The 27,299-nt window shown below is 42.1% G+C and overlaps 1 protein-coding gene across 4 annotated transcripts in view; it reads right to left on the bottom strand.

The window, feature by feature from the left end:
- Positions 1-1,534: 1,534 nt before the first annotated feature.
- Positions 1,535-27,299, bottom strand: part of CIT (citron rho-interacting serine/threonine kinase) — a 93,681-nt gene continuing 67,916 nt past the window's right edge. The window contains exons 24-47 of one of the 4 annotated variants that reach the window (XM_074972816.1): positions 26,934-27,131; positions 26,286-26,479; positions 25,630-25,765; positions 25,074-25,178; positions 24,020-24,160; positions 23,696-23,803; positions 22,734-22,851; positions 22,325-22,489; positions 20,316-20,453; positions 19,517-19,697; positions 19,206-19,297; positions 18,771-18,875; positions 17,566-17,735; positions 16,379-16,459; positions 16,024-16,159; positions 14,228-14,367; positions 13,086-13,178; positions 11,931-12,039; positions 11,655-11,783; positions 9,596-9,676; positions 8,881-8,959; positions 8,574-8,753; positions 6,347-6,650; positions 1,535-4,626 (exon numbers count right to left, since the gene is read on the bottom strand). In XM_074972816.1, coding sequence (XP_074828917.1) covers positions 4,603-4,626; positions 6,347-6,650; positions 8,574-8,753; positions 8,881-8,959; positions 9,596-9,676; positions 11,655-11,783; positions 11,931-12,039; positions 13,086-13,178; positions 14,228-14,367; positions 16,024-16,159; positions 16,379-16,459; positions 17,566-17,735; positions 18,771-18,875; positions 19,206-19,297; positions 19,517-19,697; positions 20,316-20,453; positions 22,325-22,489; positions 22,734-22,851; positions 23,696-23,803; positions 24,020-24,160; positions 25,074-25,178; positions 25,630-25,765; positions 26,286-26,479; positions 26,934-27,131 — 3,207 coding nt within the window. In that variant the 3' untranslated portion in view covers positions 1,535-4,602. Of the gene's footprint in view, positions 4,627-6,346; positions 6,681-8,573; positions 8,754-8,880; positions 8,960-9,595; positions 9,677-11,654; positions 11,784-11,930; positions 12,040-13,085; positions 13,179-14,227; positions 14,368-16,023; positions 16,160-16,378; positions 16,460-17,565; positions 17,736-18,770; positions 18,876-19,205; positions 19,298-19,516; positions 19,698-20,315; positions 20,454-22,324; positions 22,490-22,733; positions 22,897-23,695; positions 23,804-24,019; positions 24,161-25,073; positions 25,179-25,629; positions 25,766-26,285; positions 26,480-26,933; positions 27,132-27,299 lie in introns of all 4 variants that reach the window. The other 3 variants (XM_074972815.1, XM_074972814.1, XM_074972818.1) reach the window with 3 other exon arrangements.

The raw sequence follows: 27,299 nt of genomic DNA on the forward strand, positions 1-27,299 counted from the left end.
AATCGCAGCCTTAGTTAGAGTGGCTCGCTGTGCTTTGAGGGAGCTCAGAAAGGAGGGAATCTGGACCACTGCTGAGGCCACACTGGGCATTAAACAAACATGCAGTTCCTGGGTGACCATGTTTTTAGGTGCTTGCTTTTAAGACGGGCGGCCATACATCCATGTCAAAAACAAAGCCAGCCAGGCTCAAGAGCTGGCTGAAATTTTTGCAGCACACCCATTTTATGATAGGGCCTCACCTCAAAACCTGTAAATCTGTTGAGTGTAGTTGTTTGACAGTGGTTTGTCATCTGTTTAGTGGTCACACACACTTTTTGGCTGGGGAGGGGATCCATAGCTAACTTTGGGATCTTGAAAAAAATTGGTCCCCTGTTGAACGTTTCTTTTGCCAAACAGCAGTGTGCATGTGGTAAATCTGGTGGTTTTAGTTCAAGCAGGCAAAAATTCGGTCGTAACACAGCTCAAAGGAGTGCTCTCCCTTACAGGCAGCCGGCCTGTGTAATTGCTGTTGAACTAGTGTCACAAAGTGCCTTCTTGCACCTGCATTGAGTCATATGCCGCACACAGGGCCAGCCTTTTGTGTTTAATTGAATAGCAGCCTCGGCATCCAGCCATGCCTAGGAATTAAATAGACACTCAGCCCTCATCTTTATATGTGGGCCTAAGTGTAGTATATCCCCAGTTTTAAACATGCAGAAACAGCCTTTAATTACTTCTCTCCTTTCTCCAACAAATGATGGAGAACAGTTAACGGTCGTCACTGTGACTCCACTTTCCTGGGCTGAAGCAGAATGAATCGCTGCTCCCACTGCTCTGGGGTCTCCCGCTGGTGCTAAAGGCGAATCCCCAGTCAGTGTCACACCACACTACACAACAGCAAGAGGGCCGTAGGCCACCTCCATCTCAGCCGCTCCAGTTTCCTCAGCCAGAGCTGATAGCAGGTGTCAACCGTAATACCCAGGGCCATATTCCAGTCCCACTCTTGGGGCAGGGGCTGTTTCTCTGGAACACACGTTCTCTGAACTGAAGCAGTGACATGCTCGATTGTCAGTTTTGACCTTTCGTGAAATAGCAGCGGGCCACGTGCCACAGGGCAACACTTTGTTAAACCGTAGCCAGCCCTATGGGTTGGATTCCTGTCAGAAGTGAACATGAGTCCAATTCATTGTATTGAGCTCACTTTCTATAACCCAATGAATTAAATCCCTCCACAAGGAAAATCTGGGTGCAAAGGGGGATAGCGTAGCTGCTACTGTATATGCCCGCTTGGATTTGGTGTGTCTTGGCTGTTGCTAGAAGGCTAGAGTTGGAGATAGGTGCAGTATTTCTCCTTCCTGTGAGTAAACCTGAAGAATTTTGCAGTAGACACAATGCTTTTTCTCCAGTAAATTTCAGCACCGACACTACAGTCAAGGTGACAGTGAGAATTTGTGCAGTGTTCATGGTAGTCAAAAGGCTTAATAAATATTTTACTTCACCAGTTTCTGAACTATTTTAGTTTTGTTACAATTCTGATCATGCACCATAGGACTGCAACAATGAGTTTTAAATATGTATTCTTAAAATAGAAATAAAGGAACATTTAACAAGTTAGCATTTCATCAGATACATCAGAGAGCAGGCACAATAGATAAATCAAGCAGATTGGCTTTATGCAGAACATTTCCATGGAAAATGTCGTGTAGACCAAAGTGGAATAGTAGCTATTAGTCGTTCTCCCACACGCCCACCAAGAAAACCCTTCCTAGGGAGGGTGGGGGTATTTATGTGCACAAAACAATGACAGAAATGAAATAAGTCACCGCAGGCAGCAGAGTGAATATTAAAAACTCTTCCTGTGAAAGAATTCTTCAGACCCAGTAAAAATTGTTTCGTTAAAAATAGTTGTATTTACATTTAAGTCTGATTGAGAGAGTTTTCCCACCAGCTGTAAGTTATTAAGATGTACAGTAACTTGGCAGATTGAGTACAATCTGAATTATATTTGTGTAGGCTTTTAAAAAATTGCAGCTCTCAGGCATTACAGCACCAGAATATTAAGATGGTGGGATGACTAACTCACTGGTCCCCTTCCTATTAAAACACCGCTGCAGTAGAACAGCAGCAGCAGCATGAGACTATGCTGTTGGCAATTAAAGGGGTTTATTCCGAGCTGAAATTGTGTGTCTGCATTATTTGCCAAGGGCCAGATTCTTCTCCCAGATATTCACATGTATCTCTACCTCCATCAATGGGTGTGTATCTAAGGGCTCACCACTACTAGCTAAAAATCTGGTCAAATCCACCTCTGTTTCAGTCCAAGTCAATATGCTTTAATTTTCTGATAGCACATATGCTACTCGTTCAGGGGAAGATGTCTGCTAAACGGCAGAGTATTCTGAAGGTGAGCTCTTTGGTAAGCTTACACTCCTATCAATTACATAGCTCCAAATATTGGCTGATCTGTTAGAATGGCTTAGTGGTACCCTACATGGAAGGAAAAGGTCATTTCACCATGCTAGTTAATATAGTTAATTGTTTTATTTGGTTATTGTTCAACAACAAAGTTCAATATTTTCCAGGTGGAGCTTGATCTGTACCTCTGATTCCCTCCCTTGTCAATAATAAAAAGGTAATGAAGAAAAATCCTGTACTTTTAGATACCTAAAACCTCATTTATGCTAACAAGCTTTCGATTGCAATTTAATGTTACAATATTTCTTCATGGGATCTGGGAGGATTAAGCTGAGGCCCCTCCAATGTCTGAAGATGGCTGTCCACAACCACCATTAAAACAAAAAGCTAGTGTTGAAAAATGCACAGTTTACAATAAAAAAGTAGAAACTGATTCAATTCCCTTTTGTTACGAATATAAAGTTTCTTGTAAATATGTACAGTCCTTTGAGCTATTTCTATAGCAGGAAGCATTTCACAAACAAGACACAAGATATACACTTTCAGGACTTGACAAGCCCATTTCTCAGGTCATGAAGATCTTCCATGAGATGCAAAGATTTAAAGACTGATCTCTGTGACCTTTCAAAATACTGAGACCAAGAGACACATTTCAGCACGTTTCCTGCCAAATCATCTGGTCTAAAATAACCCAACAGACAAGAGAACAGAACACAATATCCATGAAACTCGCCAAAGGGCACTGACAAGGCATTCGGAGGTTTATGGGTGTCTTGGACAGGTTAGCACTGGCTGGCAAGGGACAAGCAGAAGATAAAAGGCTTGGCCAACGAGAAAACTGGATGCAGTTTTGCTCTTTTGCATTTATAGAGAACATGGTTGTTTACTCAGCATGTCGCTGAAGCAGACTGAATGGTCAAAACCTGCCTTGAAAATCATTTGCTCTCTGGCTCAGTTACAAGGGATAATGTTCATGGCATTGGAGAATATGAAGCAATAAATGGCTTGAGGTTAGAGGCAAAAGCAAAGGTGAGGTGTTCGGTAACCGCCAAAGCTGTTTATTGCAAGTATCCTCTAGTGCCGTGACTATTAGGTCTTACTGTACAACAAGATACAATCAGAACAGGAAAGAAGAACTTTGTTTTGAGAGATGACAATTCTGTGCACTTGCTTTCGCATGCTTTCCTTTGACGTTCTTGGGGAACCGGGGGGCAACCTGTCAACCACTGTGAGGAGCGGCCTCTGTGGAAAATGATGACTATAAGGATTTTGATACAATTTCTGAATGGGATTGTGTTTAACACTGGGGTGTGTGAAGGTGAGGGCTAGTGATTGTAGTTCTCTTGTCATATAATAAGGATTGTAACTCTCTTCTGTGCCAAATTCTCCAGTAAATCATGGCGGTTATTTTGCAGCGTAATGTAAAGGCTTCAATTAATTTACAAGTGAGGTACAATACAATACTTAGCACAGCAACCTAAAAGGAGAGAGCAGCCAGAGTGATGGTGCAGCAGCATGCAGTGAATTGCCATGCAGAAAACCTGGGTCAAGAGTCTTGTACCCCAGTACGTCAGAGACAATGCACTTTGTTTTAGGGCATGGGGGATTGTGACCATCTAATCAGGGGATCTGCCCTCCTCATCATCCAGCTGAACAAAGCTGCACTGGGGCAATTTTACTGAGAACAAAAGAGAATGAGCTTTGAAAGTGGCGGGGGAACAAACGGATCCAGATTAATTCTCTAGAGCTCTGTAGAGAATATCCAATGATGCTGTCTATTGAAACCGAGTCACCATGGCCTTTCAGTTTACAAGGCCATGACAAATTCCAGCATCTTTTTCAAAACTATGATTTATTATCTGGTAAATGGTGCTAACCACATTAAGATTTGGGTTGGGATCTTCATCCCAATTTATTTCCTTGATGAACTGTTAAGGACTAAAGCTAGAGTACAAAAAGTTTATGAACTGCTTGAAAGAGTAACAGTAGTACAAAGTGCAAAAAGTATGACTGCAGGAAGGTGCAGGGAAATAAACTGAGAGGCAGACAATCCTTGTTAGAGTCACGTGTCTCCTGACATGAGCCCGTTCTGGCCCAAGAAGGTTGATTTGGTGACTGGGCAGCAGAAGCATAGAGTGCATATACTCAGTACATTTCCTTTGTTTTTCCTGCAGATCACGATGAGGAGTAAGTTTGTCTAGCTGAGACTTATACTGAAGATTGGTCCCAGACCTAGCAAGGAAATAAAATGACAAGTTACACAAGATGCAGTAAAACATTCCTGTTCTCCTATATGTAGTCCCAGGTCATATAAGCAGCACTGCTTTCAGCAGGAGGCGGAAGCAGAGTTTTACTGAGTATCATTCGTCTCCTTGTCCAGGTGAAAAATGCTATGTGGCATGAATCTTCCCCCCTACCAATCATAGAATCATAGAATATCAGGGTTGGAAGGGACCTCAGGAGGTCATCTAGCCCAACCCCCTGCTCAAAGCAGGACCGATCCCCAATTAAATCATCCCAGCCAGGGCTTTGTCAAGCCTGACCTTAAAAACTTCTAAGGAAGGAGATTCTACCACCTCCCTAGGTAACGCATTCCAGTGCTTCACCACCCTTCTAGTGAAAAAGTTTTTCCTAATATCCAACCTAAACCTCCCCCACTGCAACTTGAGACCATTACTCCTTGTCCTGTCATCTTCTACCACTGAGAATAGTCTAGAACCATCCTCTTTGGAACCACCTCTCAGGTAGTTGAAAGCAGCTATCAAATCCCCCCTCATTCTCCTCTTCTGCAGACTAAACAATCCCAGTTCCCTCAGCCTCTCCTCATAAGTCATGTGTTCCAGACCCCTAATCATTTTTGTTGCCCTTCGCTGGACTCTCTCCAATTTATCCACATCCTTCTTGTAGTGTGGGGCCCAAAACTGGACACAGTACTCCAGATGAGGCCTCACCAATGTCGAATAGAGGGGAACGATCACGTCCCTCAATCTGCTCGCTATGCCCCTACTTATACATCCCAAAATGCCATTGGCCTTCTTGGCAACAAGGGCACACTGCTGACTCATATCCAGCTTCTCGTCCACTGTAACCCCTAGGTCTTTTTCCGCAGAACTGCTGCCTAGCCATTCGGTCCCTAGTCTGTAGCTGTGCATTGGGTTCTTCCGTCCTAAGTGCAGGACCCTGCACTTATCCTTATTGAACCTCATCAGGTTTCTTTTGGCCCAATCCTCCAAATTTGTCTAGGTCCCTCTGTATCCTATCTCTGCCCTCCAATGTATCTACCACTCCTCCCAGTTTAGTATCATCCGCAAATTTGCTAAGAGTGCAATCCACACCACTCCTGGTCGCCCAGGAGACTTGTCCCTGCGCAGCTCTGCCCTTCCCTCTCGATACCGATGTGGTGTGCTTGGTTCTCGAGGGTGGCTTGGACCTTCTGGGGGTCCTGGGCTTGACGCTACCCGCTTGGTTATGTGCTCATTATATGTTGGGGGACCTCTCTTATTAGGGCTGCTGTCATTCAAAAACAATGGGCGCGGACAGCTGAGTGACAAAATGATGAAGGCCACCATCTTCACATGGCATATAGTGAGCTCCTGACAAGCACCTTCTTCCAGACAAATCCCCCTCCCAATTCGTGTGGCCCTGATTCCTCTCAGTGCAGATACCCTCCTCATTCACAGATGCACAATGCCTTCAACATCTGGTCTGTGGTCATACGCAGTGTTGGACCAGCTGCCTTGGCAGTGGCATGAAAGTAGTGCTGGGGGGAAATATTCTCTTTGGAAGAGATTTTCACACAGCCCATGCATATCATATGTTTCGATGTACTGTGATTGCACACGTATTTAGGTTGAAGCCCCTCACCCACACAGGCTTTTCACAGTACGAACAGCCACTCCCCACTGGGAGACTTTCCTGAGATGAGGAGACATTTGACGGAGCTCCAGCTTACCTTATTGACTTGTGAGAGTGGAGTTCTTGCACCTCCCACAGGCGTTCGCCCCCTGCTGGTCTCTTCAAACAATCTTCCAGGGGACCTTTCTCGGCGGGTGCTCAGAAGCCTGCCTGGAGATTTCTCTCTCTCCAGTGGTCGCCCAGGAGACTTGTCCCTGCGCAGCTCTGTCCTTCCCTCTCGATACCGATGTGGTGTGCTTGGTTCTCGAGGGTGGCTTGGACCTTCTGGGGGTCCTGGGCTTGACGCTACCCGCTTGGTTATGTGCTCATTATATGTTGGGGGACCTCTCTTATTAGGGCTGCTGTCATTCAAAAACAATGGGCGCGGACAGCTGAGTGACAAAAACCTTAAAGTTACATTTTTATTAAAGAGGACATCTCTTCCCCCCCAATCACTCCACAGTGTTCAAATGAAAGCGCATCCAGAGCTAAGTCAGCCTTACTCAAAAATGCGAACCACTTCCATGTTCAGAACAGCCACACTCCTAGGCTCCCAGCCGTGTGCTCTGTGGGTATAACAGCACCAACCGCAAAGGGTTGTTACCACCCACCAAACCAGTCCTGGTTGGATGGAATGTTGTTATTACAGAGATACCAGCAGTTCTTCTTTACCGTGGTGTCCTCAAGAGGCCTAAATGACTAGTCATGAAAGGAGATAGAGAAGTGTTGCTTTAAATAGGCTACAGCCAGAAATCAAGCATGACGGAAGAGAGGGTTACCCTCCTTCTGAAGATAAATATAAGTATTGATGCAGAAATCTCTGCTTTAGGGGGGTCTCTACTAAATCGGACATTTCCGCTCCTGAAGGAGTATTCAACACAGATCACGTCTATAGAACAGCTACAAGAACTACTCATTTTCCTAGGGAGAGAGCCATAGACTTTTCCTGTACATTAAAAATTAATTTACACCTCAGAGGATTTGTTCAAGAAGCACAAGTTACAAGACGTCTCGGTAAACATTCTGATTAAGAGGATAGGAGGAGAGGTTACAAATTTGCCAAGCTTTAGATTTCGCTCTCATTTTATAGGTAACACTTTTCACTCTTCAACAGGGCACTATCAGTCACAATATTCACTGCTCAATTCATCCCCGCTCTGCTTAACAGAACAAGATCATGTCACTTATCTGAGTCTCCTACACGGTCACGTTCAGACATACAAGTGGCTTGAAATGGTCTTTAAAAGCCACAATTCCAACCCTTCAAATATTGTATTTTATTTTCATGGCAATAATGAATGTTAGCACTAGACTTTCAAGCTATGGCCACATCAGCAGGACATTGAAATATCATTTCTGGTCCAAATCCTGTTCTGTCAGTCCCAGCTGTTGTAGCTAAGGAATAATTAATTCCATGACTAGGGACAAGCAATTTATTTCAAGAATATTTTATTCAAAAACATTTGATTTAGTGTATAGATGTTTAAACATCTAATTTTATTACTGTTCTAAAACAGAACATTGGTACAGGTTTTCTTAGTCATGTTAAGAGAACAAAGCATCCAGATTACTTGTGGCAAAAACTCATCTCTGATTCATCCAGTACTAATCTAGGGATCAACTGTGGATCTCTGAACAACTGACTATAACCCATTTCTATGCAAAATATTCTTCAATGAGGAAGGCAGTCACCCTAGACTTCAACGTAGAAGGCCTTCCCATGGTCTTGACGGAAATCATCACAGCCTAATTATCTATTGGTTCTCAAGTAAATTCTTTTAATTCCAAAAAGTTCGGGACATTCCTGTTCTATGGGACTTTGGATATCTGAAAGTGGACTCAGCTGGGATACATCTCTGTCTAGAACCATTAGGAAATGTACCTCCCTAGCAAGATTTGTTTTGGACACACAAGTTAAAATAATTTCAGAAAGAATCTCAATACAGATGCGTGCAGAGATTCTTCATCGCCTGGGGCCATCTCTTCTTTCACAACAGTATTATTAACATCACAAAACACTCCTGTTTTGTTTTGAAAGTATTTGTGGAGGAAGTTATCCAGGTACGGCCACAGAGTTCAGGTTTCCAGAAGGGAGACACTGGAACTCTGGATTTTAAAAGATCTGTTAAACCAGCAGGATTTCCTGATGCTTCTGAGAGAAGCTGAGTTTCTCCCACTAGAACAAAATGAGGTTGTCATGCAATAATATTGGAGAAAGGGGTCTAGAACTAATGCTGCATACATAGCATGAGGAATGGCACTGAATGTAGAGCAGTAACGCATACCTGCGTGTAGCGGAGGATCCTCTGTGGTGTTCATTGTTGGACTCCTTCACTAGATTTCCCTTACAGCAGATCACTCTTAATTTGTCCTGATAGGAGGAGGCCAGGTAAATTGCTCCAGATGAAATTGCTGGCCCTAGATACCGAGGATTTGGGATATCCAAGTGGGCTCGTGCAGGAGTGCTGAGTGAAGGGGGGAGAAAAAAAAAATCTTTATAATCTGATTGTTGTACGTTATTCTTGGAAAGCTTCCACCCCTGCAGCAAATCATAGTTCTTCTCTTCAAAGTGCTGAGCAGAGCATGACTTACCCTAGAGAAGCACGAGCCTGAATCTCAACCACTTCAAGGGAATTGAAATGAGTCACAAACAGGTAGGGTTCTCTGTAGGCTGCAGCAGAGAAAGAACACCGTGCACAGATTCTACATTAGTAAAAATTAGTCAGGAAACTTGCGGGATGAAGATAACGTTTTCTTGCTCTCCTGCAATCCGTAGGGAAGACTAAGGATGTGGGTTTTCTGTGCAGCGCTATATACTATATGGCTAAATGGGAAGAAACAAGCATGGAGAAGCCTTGCCTTGTGCCTGTCTGCTCCAATACCATTATATCAATCGTAACATCACACAAAAGGGATTTAAAATGGACTATTAACCGGAAAAAATCTGTTAGGAACTGCAAAAGCCCCTGTGGTTTCATTTTGATAAGCCAGACTCTTGACTATTTAGAGACATCCAAGCATCCATCATTAAAAATTCCAGTGGCCAATTTAGTTACTGTCAGGCTGGGAATATTAATCAAATACATCACTTTGATTTCATTTTCCTCTTATTCTTCATGCTTCAGAAAGGCTGCTACATCCATTTAGGTTTATAATTATTTGTAACCACTAGAAACCAGAGTCTGAAGGGGGTCCTTCCCACTGGGGCTGTTTCCAGGATGTGACAACCCCCAGAATGCTGAATATTTTGGAACACTGGAACTGGGTGGAACCAGTACAAAATTGGTAAACGTCGTTCAATACCTACCAAAAGCCAAAGGCAAGCGACTCCATTTCAGGTCCTCTGTCCTACTGCGCCTTCCATAGGAATCCACAAAGACACCAAACTCTGCAGAGAACAATCACCAGTGTCATTTGCTTGTGGCTGGATTTTTTTTTTTTTTTTTAAAGGGAGGAAGGCAGGCAAAGGTGGGTTTTTACAACAGAAATAGGAGGGCCATCTTTTGCAGCTGGTGAATTCTACAGTAGCCAGAATTAAATTACCCTCATTGACATAATGCTTGCAAACACTGCTGGTTTAGGAATAATTTCAATAGTTCAGTTGTTGCAGTCCAAGTCCTCTCTATACCAAGTAAGGTAAAGTTGTTATTCCTTACCCTTCTAGGAACTCAGCATCTCCAAATAGGAGAAACACAGAAATATGAGTCATAAAAGTGTGTCTCCTGCCCAAGCAGACAGTTATAGTAAATACCTGAAGGATTACAATTACATCAAAAAGTAGCTTGTAACCCTTTGTTTCTCCACTGAGATGAAAGGAGCAATCTTTCTATGGAAGTCATTGCATCACATAAGGAATCCTCTAGTTTAAGATAGAAAGCCAGCAATGTTTAATCAGAGTGATTAAACATCTATTTGCACTGAACATTCATTTAAAAGATCACATTGTATTCTCTTCATCACTGGCATAGAAATGAAAGTACTTACCTATAATGAGTTCTTCAAAATGGATTCTAAGTTCGCACTCCTGGGATGCTCTGACAGATGCAGCTTGAACCAGTAGAATTCTAGCAAGTTGGAGCCTTCATGCAGTCCCCTCCCTCTTCCCTCAGTGAACAAACGGTTCCCAGGCGAGGGTATAAAAGGGGGCGTGGCACTCATTTAGCTCCAATATCACAGAGTCTGAAGAAGAATGTTTTTCCCCAGGGTAGGTTCCCTGAATACTCTCTGGTCAGATGGGTCTCTCTGGGGATTTGCTCTTTGCAAAGAGGCTGACAGACGTGGCTGGGGTGCTCATGCTCGCCAGAACAGCTGTAGCCTTTTGTTGTGGATTGACTCTGGAAACAGGGACTGGCACCACAGTAGTTTCCTCTTCAGATGCGTCCCACTTCCAGATCCTTTCGTACTACATACTGAGGTGGATGGTTTGTCCTTCTTCCCTCCAGATTCACTCAGAGCCAACACTGGCCTCATACTTGTTCAAACCTTTTACTTGCCCAATTCCAGGTGGTTTTGCTGACAGTGCTTCTTGTAATAAAATCGTCTGAAGCCTGTTCTGTCTGTTCTTTTTCGCTCATGTTGTATAAGTCAAGCAAACCAGCATTTTGAAGGTGAGTGTCCCTCAACCAGAGATGCCAAGTATCCAGCATGAGTGTCATATGCCACAAATATTGCCGGATCTGACACACGTCTTTTCAAACAGGGCTTTTTATTTTTCAGCTCTGCCATTTCTGAACTGCAGACTTATAACTAACTTCACCTAATACTCAACTAGTTAACGATCTAACAAACTGCTAACGAAATCTAACTATAAAATTGTTAACTAGCTAATAAGCTATGGATCCAGGAGCACCCCAAAGCAGTTCCTCATGCATTCAGCTGCTTGCAGCTGGATGTAATTTAGGCAGCTAGAGTGCCACGCCCCCTTTTATACTTTTGCCCTGGAATGTTCAATGTTCACTGAGGGGATAGGCCAGGGAGGTGCATGAGTGCTCCAGTGACCATTGCTAGTTACAGTCCTACTGGTTCCCGCTGCGCTGGTTGGACCATCACACGAGCGGGAATATGCAGAGGACGCTCAAAGAAAAACTGACTGACAGGCACAGAGATTTTAACATAACCCAGAAGGAATCTGACCAATGTATTTTAACAGATGGGATCAGTGTCTTGCCCTTTTAGGGTCTACATCCTTTATATTTTACAATGCACAATATGACCTACAGTCTAACATGCCATTTCCAGCAATAATGTTACCCTATATGATCATGCACAGCCAATGGCTAGCCTCCCATCAGTACAGTTCCCAGGTATCTTGTGACAAATGCTGTGCAGATGATCAAGCTAGTCCAGCAGCCACATGATACACTTACCATGGAAACAAAGCAGGTACTCCTCCCTCTGTCCTGTAGGGTTCACCTGTATGATACTGATTGGGAAGCTATTGGTGGAAGAAGCAAACACAGCAGAGGCTAAGGAGTGGTCATTCTTATCGAGAAACTCTGTAAAGGGGTAGAAAGGAACAGCAACGTCAGCACCAGCTTTTCTGTAAATTCATACCCCTTGTTCCCATTTAGGTAGTAGACAAGTATCTACCCCAAAGGAACATTCACAGAGCTGTTTAATGTATGACAGGAAAGGTCTCCTACCCTCCAGGATATACTGCTTCATCTCAATTTCATAGAACTTGTTGGTTCCGATGATGATGCTGTAATTGGTCAAATGGACACAGCTACAGGGCTCTGAAGTTTCAATCTCCTGGAAGAGAAGGACAAGGCACATTGGCATGAGCCTAGACGATCCTTATTCAACTTTTCTGTTCCATTAGCTCCCCTGTATTTGTTTAAACATTTCTCTTATTACATAGGATTCTGAGCGGCAATATTTCCCTCTATAAAAGGTGTTTAACAACTGCCGACTGCAAGCCTGCAGTCTCCAGCAGGTGGAACAGTTCTCTTGCTGGCAGAACTAGTATTAATTTTCCATGAGTTTCCTCCTGGAGGGGATTTTACTGGCTATTTAGGAGGCAGGTGCGCACGCTATGAGTCTGGTTGAACTCCAGCTACCATTAGAAGTGGTAGAACAGTTACAGCCAGATCCGCTTTTGCATCTGTAAAAAGCCAAAAGATTGCACTGGTTTCTTTCAGACAGACCAGGCAACTGTCAGCTACACCTCTGTCAGCTACAAATTAGACTAATACTCTAAATAGCATGCTGTGGTGTTCACTGTACGGCCCCATTATGGGGGTGGAGGGGATGTAGGAGAGATTTGAGAAGCAGAGTCAGAGTAAAGCAATGATCCTTAGTTATACACAGTGTTACATATTAACAGTCAACTAGGTTGAGGCACTATAAAATTGGGCACCTCCAGGCCTTAAAGGCAAGAGTTGCATGGGGGGGGGGGGGGTGATGGAGGGGGGCTGCCAATCAAATTTATTTTTTTAACATACTTTAAATGAAAGAATGAAGAATTTTTATTTTTAACAAAGTTGGTTAAAAAAGAACCAGTTAGGTTCTCTCAAGACTCAAGTGGATTGGACACTTGCAATTAAACAGCCCCTTAGCCCGAGCCCGATTCAGCTGGCATAGGCTAGCCACGGGTTTTTAATTGCAGCGTAGACATACCCAAAATTGCCAGCAGCTCTGATTTTAACTGGAGCAGGTTACAATTTACTGTCACTTTAGCTAGCAAGCAAAATCTGTACGAGCAACATAGGTTTTAGGCACTTGCTCCTCAGCAGAGTGGAGTCTCACACTGGACTGTTATGAACATGTGAACTACTGAGAGAAATCAATAAACTTGCCTTCCTGATGCAGAACTTGCTGAGGCTCTCATTATAGCGCAAAACCACCACTTTGTTGGGCATCGCTGCACAGATGCAGAGTCCGTTCTCAACCTACAGGGAGGGTTAAAAATATAGTTAGAGATAGCAATACGGACGTTCACACTAAAGCCGTGGAAAGCATTTTGAACACGTGAAACAGTTCTCTTTGGTGAAAGGTACCCAGATGTTGGCAGAGATGAGTGGGTAATATTTGTAATAGGACAGTGTGGCGTAACTGCAGATTAGTGAAACAATGAAAAGCCTTTTCACACTCCTAAGGGACAGCACACATCCAGACTGCTTCTGTGATTTCTTTTGTAGTTGAAGCAAGTTAGTTAAAAGAACAGGAAGCTTTTAATAGAATGATGTTTCTATTAAGAGCGATAATGAACGCAAATTAACCCAGGCAGGTTAGATCTTTAACCTCTTGAACCTGTATCTGAAACAATGCTTTGAAATGAATGATGTTCAACTTGTCAAAGATCTGAGTAATCTGCATAAGCAGTTCCTGCTGAAAACTTCTGCAGTGGCCAAGTGTTTCACACTGAAATTGGCAAACACACTGAACATTGTTGAATGATGATACAACTGTATGACCAAATTTACTACCTTGGTAAGAATCACCCTGTGTTCAAGAGCAAAGACAGAGGAATAAGAAATTTATTAATCGTAGGAGTCTAAAAATGGAGAGCAAAAGTCTACAGCCAGAGAGACAAGGGGGAGGAAGTAATATTTTTTATTAGACCAACTTCTGTTGGTGAAAGACAATAGCTTTCAACTCATACAAAGCTCTTCTTCGGTCAGTTATGTTAGGTTTATCTCACAGTCTGCATCATATAACAGGTTAGCATATTCCAGTGATTGGTTGTCTGTGCTTGTTTATATTTGCGATAGACCCTTCAAGCTCCTTCCCCTCCCCACTCCTCCCCCTTTACTCATTTTATTTGGAGACAAATACAGAAAACCAAGTATGTAGCTCCTGGATGTGCTGATTATGACAAGAAATAAAGATGCTGATTTGATGAAGATTAAACCTGGCAATCCCTTCTACTGTCTCACTGTGCGTGGGATCAACAGATAAACTAAAGTACAGCCCAGGGCACAAAGGAGCTATATCCTACCTTGCCAGCAGCAAAAAGGTGACATCCCTTGACAGCCTCAAAGATGTTTGGTGAGATATCAGGCTGGGCTGGGAGGTGAGATTGGGCTAGAGACTGCTTCACTTTCTTTACATCAGCAAGACACAGAGCTCTCTCTTCTCCTAAGGACAGGAACGGTTACATTTTTTCCGTGTAAGATAGTCAAGCAAGGGGAGAATTTCACTCTTCACTGCAAGAGCCTATTCTGTTACATAAGCAGCAGCTTCTCATTATGGGTTGTTACTGTGGTAACAGCTACAGAACACTGTACATGTAAAAAATAATTCCATGTGAAAGAGGACTTTAAAAAAGGATTAATAAATACACCCGGGAGAACAAGCAGTGTCTCCTGGGATTGTTATAGTTGCTAGTTCTAGCTGAACAACATTAGTACATGGCCCCCCACGAAGGCACTGCCTAGATTACCAGGAAGACCCCTCCTTTCCAAGGGAAAGGTGCTTTCTCATTTCTGCCCATACAAATCTGTAGTAGAGCCTCATGGGGCTACAGTTAAGGATCACTTTGACCCATGTTGGAACCCTGAGGTTTCAAAAATATCACCTTTTCAAAATCACATTGGGTGTAACGTTTGTCTACAATTATTTTCTTTCCTACAAACTTGAAATACTGTTTAAAAAGCTAGGGCATCTTAATATTGTACAGCAAATTTGTGAAGTTTTTTTTGTTAATTCCCTCCAAACATTATACAGGAGGTTTCGATACTAAATTGTGCTATCTATCTAGTCCGTCTAGTCAAAGAGCAGGACGGAGAGCTAAGCACCATTGGGAAAGTATATTGTTCCAGTTAGCATGCAGACCTAGGGACATAAAAAGCAGAAGATGAAAGCAGCCCTAGTTCTATTACATGGGCTAGTGTTGTGGGACCCTTTGGTAGAGCATTAGAGGGTCATGGTGCTGCAGTGGTGCCCAATCTGTGGCCCTTCAGGGAGACTGTTAAAAACAAAGAGAAGGGAGTGCAGCTGATTAAAAATTGAAAATGTATTCCGAGTTAGGCCTTGAAACTTTTAAACAGTGTTTGCATCAGCCCCACTACTTCAGGGAGGCAAAAAGGGACACACACACCACCCCCAATCATCACCTACCACTTCCCTGGCAGCCTCAAGAGCAACTCCATTGTGCACTGGCGGGGGGGTCAGCAAATCTCTGCTACTGCACGGGAGGGGAAGGAAAAGAGAGCTGCTCTCACTGTTGCATTGCCTGCTTCCCTGCTAACCCGTGGGAATGATACAGAAACAGCAGGACAGGATCTTGACTGGCTCTGCCTGAGAGAGCTCCTAGCAAAGAACAGCTCCTCTCCCCTATACAGACAGCCAAAGTAGTCCAGGAGAGGTGTGGGAATCAACAAACGTTTATGGCTGACTTCAATGACAGACCTGAGTGTTCAGCACCTCTGATAACCAGAACACTTTTATTTAGGTGCTAAATATATAGATTAAGAAGCCTAACTTGTGAAACTCAGGTTTGAACATTTTGGCCTCTGTTATTCAATCCCGCATCTGTAAAAAAACAGAGACCTCACTCCCTTCGTGCAGGGATATTGTGAGCATTACTTCATTCGTTAGTGTACTTGAGAATCTGAGATGATCCTGTGACAAGCACCACAGAAAAGCTATACATAAAAAGTAGAGAGGAACCCAGGGAAAGCAAGTTCCACTGACATTGTACTGTGGGAAGTTTCCCCTTAACCTTCACAAACTAGAACATTTAGCAGAACACTTCCACAAAAGCGAAAATTTGCCATCTTCCTACCATCATACCTGCTATCATGAGCAGTTTATCCAGATCCTTTATGAGGTGAATTTGGAAAACAGCACCAAGTCCTGGAATGTGTGTTAAGGAATTTTTCAACACATTCAGGGCATAGAGACCCTCCTCTGTACCAACGAGTACTACCTATAAAGACAAAAATTGAATAGTCAGCACTATATAAGAAGATCACAGCAATGCTCCAAGACTAAATTTCACTCATGCGTAACACCAGCCAATGGAAAATGGAATCCAAACCCAAGGTACAAAAGGAAACATGTTCCTATTTACAAGTCTGGATACACATACTCCATTCATGCAAGGTATACAGTGACTAGGTTGAGTGCTGTCCATGATTGTCATCACCTGGTCACTGAAAGGCATTGTGCAATTTATATCCAGACGGTCTTCCCCCTCAAGCTTCAACAGAGAGTTTCCAAGCAGCTTCTGTAAGTGACAAAAAGAAAATACAGTGTGATTAAGTAGGCGAACACAAATCAAACACTTAGGTAACACTTAGCACTGACTCACAACAATTTTCCTCATCCCCTCATCCAGAGCAGCTAGCATGTGCAATCATGTACATTATTGCCTCCCGACTCATGCTACACTGGTTGTAACTACCACTAAACAATGTATCGCTATCTGAACTGCAACCATCTGCTTATGCACAGCATTCAGCAGTGGAAAAGCAGAGTTCTTCTGCAACACGAAATGTGTGTCAAAGCTGTAGGGACCCTATCTGCAAAGGGTTCATAAGCTGCCACTTAACAAGGCACAACTATTAGGGAAGTGAGGAAACAAGCATGCATGTCTCTCCCTTTGAGCCCAAGCAGAAAGGAGGCTCTAAAACAGTCACATCAGTCTATTAATAACACAGAAGTTAGCAGAAGGCTCATATGCTAGTTTATTACAGAGTGGGACCTCCCTTCAAGACACATACACGTCCCAACACTTACTTGAACAGGGAACGTTTGCAAAGTGATACAACTTAAGAAATCCTGGTGTGTCTCAACACCCACAAATTGGTTGGAAAAACTAAACAGAAACTTTCAAAAGAGAGACTGCCGAACAGTGTAATATTTGGGAAGAAAATCAAGAGAGTTCTAATTAACATCCTGGACTATTCCTGCTAGTCAGATTTCCATTGTCTCAGTAGCCAAAATTTGAATATGTGATGCCAAAAAGCACAATCTCCCTGTATCAGGGAAGTTCTAGTGATGAAAAGGGCTGTTCTAAATGAAACAGCAGTGAGACCGCTTAACTTGCCATTTTTGTCCGGAATAAACAGCTAACAAATCACAAAAGAGGGGAAAAAATAAGCCTTTTTCTGAGATTTGCTATTTTTCAGATCTGAAAGGAGGTGTGATACTGTGAGGCATCAAAGTCGTAAACCATGGCTCATGGTATCCTATTAAATGGTATTAATGACAGAAATAATATTAACTAGTTTAACTTCCTTTCAAACTCAGCATGTCAGATAGTAAGAAAGAAAATTTCAAAATGGTTCCCTCCAAGAATATTTTATTATTAGATAATCTATTTGTACTTACAGCATCAGCCTCAGCTTTTTCCCTGGAAACTCTCCCTCCTGCCACTATTGACTCCAAAGCAGTGACCCAGCGCTGCTTATCAGGGAAAGTAGGTGGTAGTAAGTAGAGTGTCCTACCAGGCCAGCATGTGGTGTGTGGATGAGACTCCACCTTTAGTATATATGGCACATCTAAGGTGTTACACAGAGAGAACAAAATCGGGATTAGTACTTGGAACAACTTCACTTGGCTTAAATTAGCATCCTTCATCTTTGTCAGAGAGGATGTCACCATAACAGGATGTTTACTGCTACAATTTATACCATCAGTAAAGATGGGCTTTTCCATTCCAGGTGCTGCAAACTAGCTATTAAAGCTAAAATAAATAGATAGCTTTGTGTGTATGGTTTCCATCTTTCTATCTGCTAAATAAAGATTAACTATCAGCCTTTATTCAGAGAGGAAGAGAAGTGTCAGCTATAACAGAGAAGTTCCTTTTTCTATAAGTCCTATGACTGAAGCGATGCCTGATAGTGTACACTTTCTAAAAGCAAGTCACTAAGTAATCTCTTCCAGGTCTGTAACATTGGCTTATGCAACACAAGACGACAGTTTCCTTTTTTAAATTGTAATTCAATAACCTGTTTTAAGAAAAATAATGTTCCTACTTTTGATAGCTGAACTCTACCCTACAATATTAAAACCAAAAGATATATTATCTTTAAATCAGTTCAATTCCATATACACACACAATCAGTACAGTACAAATATTACTTCTTCTTAGAAGATAACTGATTCCACATGCCTCATGTTATTCCTAGTTAATGGTTTACTGCTGGAACATGCACTTTGAACATTCAGATTGGCAGAGGGCACTGAAGGAGGGAGTTTATATGAACTATGTTTAAACGTGCTTTATAATAACTTTATAAAGCCACTCTAAGGTTTACCTCTATTTGAATGAAAGAGTATCTCATTCACAGTTCAACCATCGGGAGAGAAGCAATCAACTTTGTGGGTCCAATGCTAGATGTCTGAACTATTCACAAGGCATACCTAATTGAAATAGAGGTAACCTCAGAAAGATTTATGATGTTACAGAACAGCAGTTTAAAAGGTTAACTGCAGAATGAGATCTGTTCTACCACAGTTAACTGCTGGTGGATGCCAAGCCATATTCATGGACCAGTTGAAATCCATTCTACCTCAGATGCACTGATTCTCACCTGTCTTTGCTGTATTGGCAAGTTCAGTAGCTCCTACAGCCCCATGAACAGTTACATCTCCATCAGGAAGGCACAACTCAAACTCCTCCACAGGCCGCTGTCCAGCTTTCAGGAGTAGGGGAAGGGACAAGAAGAATGAATGAGAACAAGACACAAAGAAACAAGAAAGTAATGAGAAAATAATGAAGAACTGGAGGAAGGAAGTAGGTAGCACATTGGATTTTTCATAGCTGGAGCACAAGGTTACTTCCAATATTTAAAGCATATAAGGTTAATAAAATCCTAAAGGGGGGAAAAAAACAATTCTGCCTTATTAGACACATCAGTTCAAATTAGCAATAGTTAATGTTAACGTATTCATTAGACCCTTCAATTCAATGAATAATGTCAGAAAACAGAAAAGACAAGTCTTGTTTATTGAACGTGTGAAGTTACCTTCTCTTGCTTCGGCATCATAAATTAGCACTTTAGTTCCTTCCAGGACAATGAATTTCCTATCCCAGCCCTGCTGTCCACGTTTATTATTCCTGAAAACACAGCAAGCAAAATAGAACATCAGAATTTCCACCAAGATTCTGAATTGGAGTGGCAAGCAAATCCCTGGGGGATAAATTTCATTGGTAACACAAGACTGGAGAGGCAAATATCGAGAGAATTCAGAGAAATTGCCTCACGATCTGGGATAATTTACAGCACAGCTCCATATGTGCCACCACCTGCTCCGGCACAAAGACTCATGTTTATACCTTGGCACTTTCATCCATCCTTCCAGATGTAAACTGCTGCTTGGCTCCTTCAGCTGCAGTCCTGGAGAGTTCAATTTGTCCCGACAGAAAGCTTCAGAAAAGTGTGTGGCATATTCTGCAGGCAGTCCACACGTAGCTGGCAAGCATGTTGAGCACTTTGGGTGACACATCACTTGGCATTCTGAGAGAGTAAAACTTTATAAGGATATACACCAGAAAACATGGCCCAGTCCATTCAGCTTCCAACCAGTCACCCAGAGACACCCCCCCCCCCCATTCAATCTAGCCACCTGATGTTTTCAAATATGGAGTATACCCTCCAGTTACTCTTCAGGTCTTCATAATTGGACGCTGTCAATCTTTGTTTGCAGGGAGAAAGAACTGGATGGTGAAGTCTCTGACGGTGCAGAATATGCTATCAAATACTCTCATGGAGCAAGAAAAAAGTTGGAATTCTCCAGTTCTCACAGGCAGTGCTGGTCCAGAAAACAACATACTTTCCCTGATGAGGAGTTCCTGGTAGTCACACACTATCCCAATTCCCAGCTGCTTTTAGCAAGGCAATATGGGCAAAATAACCATGTGGTAGCTAGGAGAGGGAATCAGTCACCTGCCTTCCCAAATAAAGAGAACAGTCTCTTTCCACTGACACCTAGAAAATGCAATCAAGGCTGCTGGTGGAGAAGCTCACCATCTTCACTGAACAAGGACATGAGAATCTATTCTGAATGACTTGAAGTGTTAACCCTCCAGTCTAGCATTCAACTGCCCTCCATTCACTCACACGCCCTGCTCTTACCAAGACATTTAGATGCTTGACGTCCAAAGTGCACAGTATCCAGACACACTGCACATTTTGTTGCCCTCATATTTAGCCCCACATTGAAACGGTGAGGGATATTGTGATGCATTCGCTCTTTCAGACGCCGACTGAACTCTGGAAGGGGGAAAAACGTCATAGGGATAGACAAAAGGTATAACATGATCAATGGCTGGAGGTTGAAGCTAAACAATTTTGGAAATTGGTGGAAATAGAGTGGACATTTTGAACAGTGAGGTTAATGAACCATTGGAACAACTTACCACAGTCATGGGGATTCTGCATCACTGGCCATTTTTAAATCAAGACTGGGTTTTTTTCTAAGAGATATAGGAATTATTTTGGGAAAGTTCTATGGCCTATGTTATAGAGGAGGTCAGACTAGATGGTCATAAAGGACCGTGCTGCCAACAAACAAGCCTTTCACCAAAGCTTCTCTCACTTTACCTATGCTAGATACTGAGCATGCTTTCCCCATACCGACTTCATACCACCGAAAACAGATTTCCCCAACTTTCAGTGCTGACCAACAAGCACATCTCAGCACCTGCCAGTACATTTGATTGGTAGTGAACAAATCTTACCCCTCATGTCAAATCCTTTCCCTGCTGCATATGTCTTCCCGCGCTAACCATGCCCATCCTTTATCCATGATTGAGGACATCTCTCCTTATGTCTATGTAATCCATGCTTACAAAGCATGGCTCTCTTTCCACCTCCATTGGCCTGTGAGTTTCTGAGTGTATGACAACCATTGGGCTAACAGACCTGGATCTTTCAGCTCAGGCAGTAGAGGCTTATGGTTTTAGATTAGAGGGTTCTTTCCCCATTGTTATGACCCACCCAGGGACCATCCAGACACCTAATACCAATTCTCTCATATACAAGTGAGCATAACCCCTTAAATTTTCAATTGCATCCTTCTTGCTGATGAGTCTCACCCCACACTTTCAACAGTATGCATCTCTTCCTTCATTCCTTACTAATAAGGATCCAGCTTCTCCTCTCACCCAGTACCTATCCTTTCCATGCACACTTCATGTGTCTCCTCATGCCTATTGCCATTCCTTTCCTTTATAGAGATTTCTCGGCTCAGCTGAATGATGTTGCAGCTTAGACAAATAAAGATATGCCAACCATGGAGGAAACATTCATACATCCTTTTGATCAATGCAGAATTGTAGTTGAAAAAATAAAGTGTGGTCTGAAGACCAAAAGCCTACAACGGCACTGTTTTGTGCTGATGTAGGAAAGCATATCCTCTGTATGATTCCATATTTTACAAAGAACATTGTGACTTTGAAGCGGCACATAATGGAACAACAATAAGACTGGAATGGATTTTGTTTGCACTTTTCATTGTCAGTCTTTACTGAGACTTAAGACACACAGATGTTAGCAAAAAACCGTTTTTTTCCCCAGTATGTTTACTTTGTGCATTTCACAGCTCTTTGAGTCTAGCCAGCTTCACTATTTCCCAGAGAATTTATTCTTTGCTGAGAAACACCTACTAAACATCAACAAGGGAGCAGAAAACCCATTTTAAAAAAATGTAATTCCAGACACACTATTTAAAGGATTCTCTATCAAAAACTAGATATCTTTTAATCAATCAATAAAAAAAACCTCAAGTGGATGGAAAGCCTTTAATTGAAGTTTTATAAAATAAGTGGTGTTGAAATGTCATTCAAGCAGAGATTTAGACTGTAGAACAAGAGCAAGAAGGGATGATCCAAGACTTCTATGATGACAGGAGTTTTTACAAAAATTCATCCCTCACAAATAGGTAACAGAACCCCTTTCCCTCATACAAACTAGGTTCCAATTCCCCTCACATTACTATCCAAGTCTGATACCTAGTGCTCATCAATACTTGTGCACATGTCATTATACACACCTGCATAAAAAGAGAAAAGATGGTTTTGAAAAGGGGGGGGATGAGTATTCTGAATAGGAACAGGCAACTTCATATTCCCCTTGAGACTTACCCTCTGGTGTGGAGGACTCCTTTCTGCGACTTGAGGGTGGAGCAAGCAGGCTGATGGGAGTTGGCTGATGCTCTGGGGAGCGGACTATGGCAGACATGATGATCTGCTGTCTGGCTGTGGCCGGAGTGGATGGATGACCGTGGTCTGTTATTTTCCGATGGGCAGCTACAGAGACAAATACAACTTGTTAACTCATCCAGTAGGAGGCTAATTTCCAGCCGTGGTTCTATGTAACCATTCAAGGGTTACAACGTGCCGAAAACATGTAGCCCTAATGCATCTTCAAAGCAGCAGACAAAGTAGGAATTAGACAGTAATTTTACTGTTACAGAGACGCACAATTTAAGGCAAGTTTTGGGGCCAAAATGTCTCTCTTCTCCAGATTCAACTTTTCTGTTACCCCCCCTACCTTCTTCTCGAGCAGATCTGAGTTCAATGCGTGTTTTCTGTAGAGCCTCCTCCAGCTCAGCAGAACGAGCCTTCTCCTTCTCCAATGCCACTTTCAGCTCATTGTATTGCAGGGGAACCTGTGTGGGTAAAGAAGGGTCCTCTTTCCGCCGACTAAACAGGCCCTAGCAACAGAAACACACAGACAACTCCTAACTCCTAGTAAGAGATGATTTAAACTAGGCAAAGGGAAAACTAACTAACTGCAGGCCAGAGGGCCTAGTGGTAATTATGATGTACAAAAGGATGGGCTTTTAATTGGAGTTGAAGAGAAAAAAGTGTTGAGAACTTTGCTTATTTGAATTTAAAAAAGCAATGTGCATTGCTTGTATACCACCACCAATACCTTGTATTTCCTATAGCACCTAACAGAGGATCTCGATGTGTGTTAACACTAGTGAACTGAGCTTCAACACCCTTGACATAGATCAACATTATATCCATTTCACAAACTGGTATAGATTAAATTGCTTAAATTCAGGGTCACACAGAGGTCTGTGGCAAAGCTGGGAATAGGACTCCTGACTACCTATCCTGTCCTTTAACTAAAAGATCAACCCTTCCTGATTCTAATACATTCACATATACTTACCATTTTAAAAACTTGTTCGTACATTTTCATTAAAAAATGGGGAAGATTCATATTTCCCCAGCTGCTGCAGAGGCGTTTTTACTGGGCTGCAACTTGACTCATTGTGGAAACAGAAATACTGACAGGCCACAAGGAGGACATGTTGCCTGATAAAGCTTTTTTCAGTCATTTATAATGTTCCTTAAACTGGAATGTGTTTGTGTTATGCAGTAAGGATAAAAATAAAAAAAAATATTTCAAATACACAGTAAATAACTAAATCATGAAGACTTCAGTCATTTAACTCCATGGCTAGTTTCCTGAATTCTGCCTCCCAAACCTTTATAACCCACCTTTTTCTTTTTGGCTGGCTGGTCCATCTTTGCTTGCAGGAAGTCAATGAGTTTGGTTTGCTGAGAAATAGTGCCCTCCATTTTCACCTTTTCATGGGAATAGAGAACCTGTGAACCACACACAAAAAAAAGAAAATTAAACCTCAGCAATAGAGAAACAGCAGCATAACAATCAGAGATGTGATAGTATGGAAGACCAAGCAGGAAGTCAAACACTCAAGCACAGCTGACTTCATCCAGTAGTAGGAAATGGCACATAACAATGACAAGCCATGTACTGAAAACCTCTCATTTGATATTTGCTTTCCCCTTACTGACCCTCACCTGAATGTTTTCCAGTTGGTACTCAAGGTCACTCCTTTCAGTCTTCAAAAGATCTGCTCGATCCAGAGCTTCTTGCAGGCCTTGAGTCAGGCGGAAGATGTGGTTTTTTTGCAGATCCATTTGCTGCTGCAACTTTGCTTGCTATTAGTGGGAAAACAAAGACCAAAGGTTTTTTAAATAAGCTTTTAAATGTTAATGTTTCTTGCAGCACAAGCATCTTCCTAGAACTTAAAATTAAACATCCATTTATTTTATAGCTCAAATATTAATTTCCCCTATTTATAAAATCCCAGAATCTTTCCTTCTTCCCAAAATGCCATATTATCATCTTCAATACCAGTGATTTGCATAAGTTCATAGCAATGCTGCCTTTTTAAATATATTTTTACACACACACACACAAATAAAGAAGGCAGTAATTTGCTTTGTTTGGGTTTTGGAAATCCTATATCTGCTAGCTAAACTAGTGAGGGAGACAGCAACATCAAGAATTTCTGATGCCAGTTTTCCAAGCCTTTCACACAGACACCAAAAGCTACCTCAACATTTCTCTATAAGAAAGACCTTTCTTAGAAACAAGGGCAAGCATCTGCATATTTGGTTGATCTGGGAGATTAAATTTATTACAAAGTGCTCATGTCTCTGCCCCCGACCTGTGGCAGAAGGCGCTAGGTGTGAATCACCTGTGCTTCCCTTCTTCTGGCACCTTAAAAACCTCAAGCCATCTTTTTGCACAACCAACCAAAGCATACAGAGCCACCAAAACTCCAAGGCTATGATGAGGCAAAACCACCTTAAATGCGATAGGTGATGAGTCATCATCTCTGGGATAACCACCCTTCTGCGAAGTGAAAACTAACACACCATTTTGATTTACTTTCTATTCTCCACAGCAACATTAAGGAAGGATAGAGTAGCAACCTGGATCTTTGGCACTAACTCTGAATTTTCTAGCTTCATTTAAACCTAGTAGAACTATTTTTTTGGGTTCGCATTGTGGATCCTTCCATCGAAATTTTTATAACATGAAATCCCCTCACAGGGTAGCCCTTACCTCTTCCAGAAGCCTCTGTTTGAGCTCACGTTCTGTCTCAAGCTTCTGTTGTAAACTGCGTGCATTCATCTCCAGCATTGCATGCTTCTTCTCCAAGTCATTGAGCTAGGCAGTTGGGATAGACATTATATATATATAAAAAAAAATAGTCATAGATGCTAACAAATATTATAAGACCCAAAGATCTTAAAATCCAAATTCACCAGCCAAACATAAAAGGCTAGAATGAAAAATATTACCTATTGCTTTTTTTAAAAACCCAGAAAACTGGGTTTTGGCTGTTGCTGCTCAAATGTGGATGTCACATCAGCTCTTAGAGATTTCATTAACACCCATGATGTCAGGATGTTTGTGTTAGATTTAACTGATGGGAAAGCTAGGCTCTTGGCCTTCAGAATTGCATCCTCAACAAGAGAGGCCTCAGTCTTTTTGTAAAATTTATCCCTCCAACTTAAAAAGACTGTTCAGCTCAAAACAACATTTCTATCATGAACACCTGAGTTGACACATTTTTCTTTAGTGTATATATAGAATATTAAGGTAAAAAGACACTGACCTTGTCAGAAAGACTCTCAGCTTTGAGTTTTTGCTCTTTCAGTGCTTGCTGAAGAGCAAGAATCTCCGCTTTGTGTTCTTTAACAGCTAGTTCTACCACCTGGCGGGATTCAGTAATACGCTGATCTGCTCGCACTCTGTATTAAAAATGGAAAAAATGTTACCTGATGATTTCCTCTCTGGGACTGACCTCTTCCTAGGATGCTAGGACATCAGTAGATACTTTCAGAGTCTTGCCTCAAATTCACAGTGTTGGTTTATATAGCCAGTCATCTTATTGTGATGCTTCCACATTATACAATCCTGTTCTCAGCCCCTGCTGGAACTACTGCTTGGGAATTCAAAGTCACCAGAACAAGGAATGAGAATCAAAAATGAGTTTACCATATCATGGTACAGTCCAGATTTAGTTTGAAAGATAGCTTGCAAGTTACAGTTAGAAATACTATTTTCTGAATTCAGTGCCCTTGCACAGGAAAAAAAGGGAACAGATATCACTGGAGAGTCACGTGTATCAGTTTAAATAGCCATCTTCCAGATTTAGCTCATATAAATAAATATTGGGTGCAGATTCATGTCTCACATTCTATATGTATATATTGAACTATATTCCACAGAGCACTTTTACACAAAGATTAATGAAGAGAAAAGCCATACCTGCTCTGTTTCTCTGTGTCCAACATTCTCTGTAACTCTCGCACCCGACATTCAAACTGGGACTTCTCATCCCCTAGAATGCTTCTCCATGCTTCCCACTGACGTTCCTTCTCTAGCAGTTCATCATTCAGGGCCTCCAAGTCCATCACCTGCTCTTCTAGCATTGTGCATGTTGTCTTCAAGGCCTCCATTGTCTAAAAATAAATCCTCCCATTAATTCTCACTTCCCACATCAAACATGCACTTTTTAAGATATGGCTTCACCATTTCAATTACAGTACATGCAAATCCTCACCATCAACTGGTAAGTCACATCTCATTTATTTCTAGGCCTGTATCTTTATGTATTTAACCCTAGTTGCCTTTAATGTCAGCAATGCCTCATCATGGCTTTAGCCACAAGCAAAAATGAACAACTAGGAAGCACCATTCTTTGCCATTGTTGCAGTGAGCCACAAAGGACATACTAAAGATCTCAATGCATTTTTACACTCCCTCCCAGAGCGATCATTGTAGGATCAAGTTGCTATAAAAGTTATAAACACCCTCCATTATTTCTCCAAATCAGAAAGAATTTCTAGCTAGTCAGAGTCTTGCAAGTGGATAAGTGTCCTGAAGAGATTTTAAACAGAATTTCTAAACTCTCACTTGTTTCTGACTGGTGAGCTGCATCTCCCTCTCAGTGATCTCTCGACGGAGGTGGTCAACCTCACTTCGCAGCTGTACTATCTCATCACCGGCCCCAGAGGCCTCATCAAGCTGCTTTGACAGGAAGAAATTCTGATTGTTCAGTTCTGCATTGTCCTCACTCAGCTGGTTCAGCTGTTCTTCCAAGTCTGTAATCACCTAAAAAGAGCAAAAGAAGTTTGGGTTACATGTCAGTGAGTAGAGTTCTGTGAAAGAATGTTCTTCATTCCTACAGCCACACCTTGCCAAGCAAATAGACAGATCGTAGCATTTTTGTCCCATTCAAACATGATTTTAATTGCAGATCTTATGAATGGCATGAGCTTA

The sequence above is a fragment of the Natator depressus genome, chromosome 15 (genome assembly GCF_965152275.1).
Source record: "Natator depressus isolate rNatDep1 chromosome 15, rNatDep2.hap1, whole genome shotgun sequence".
Lineage (NCBI taxonomy): Eukaryota > Metazoa > Chordata > Testudines > Cheloniidae > Natator > Natator depressus.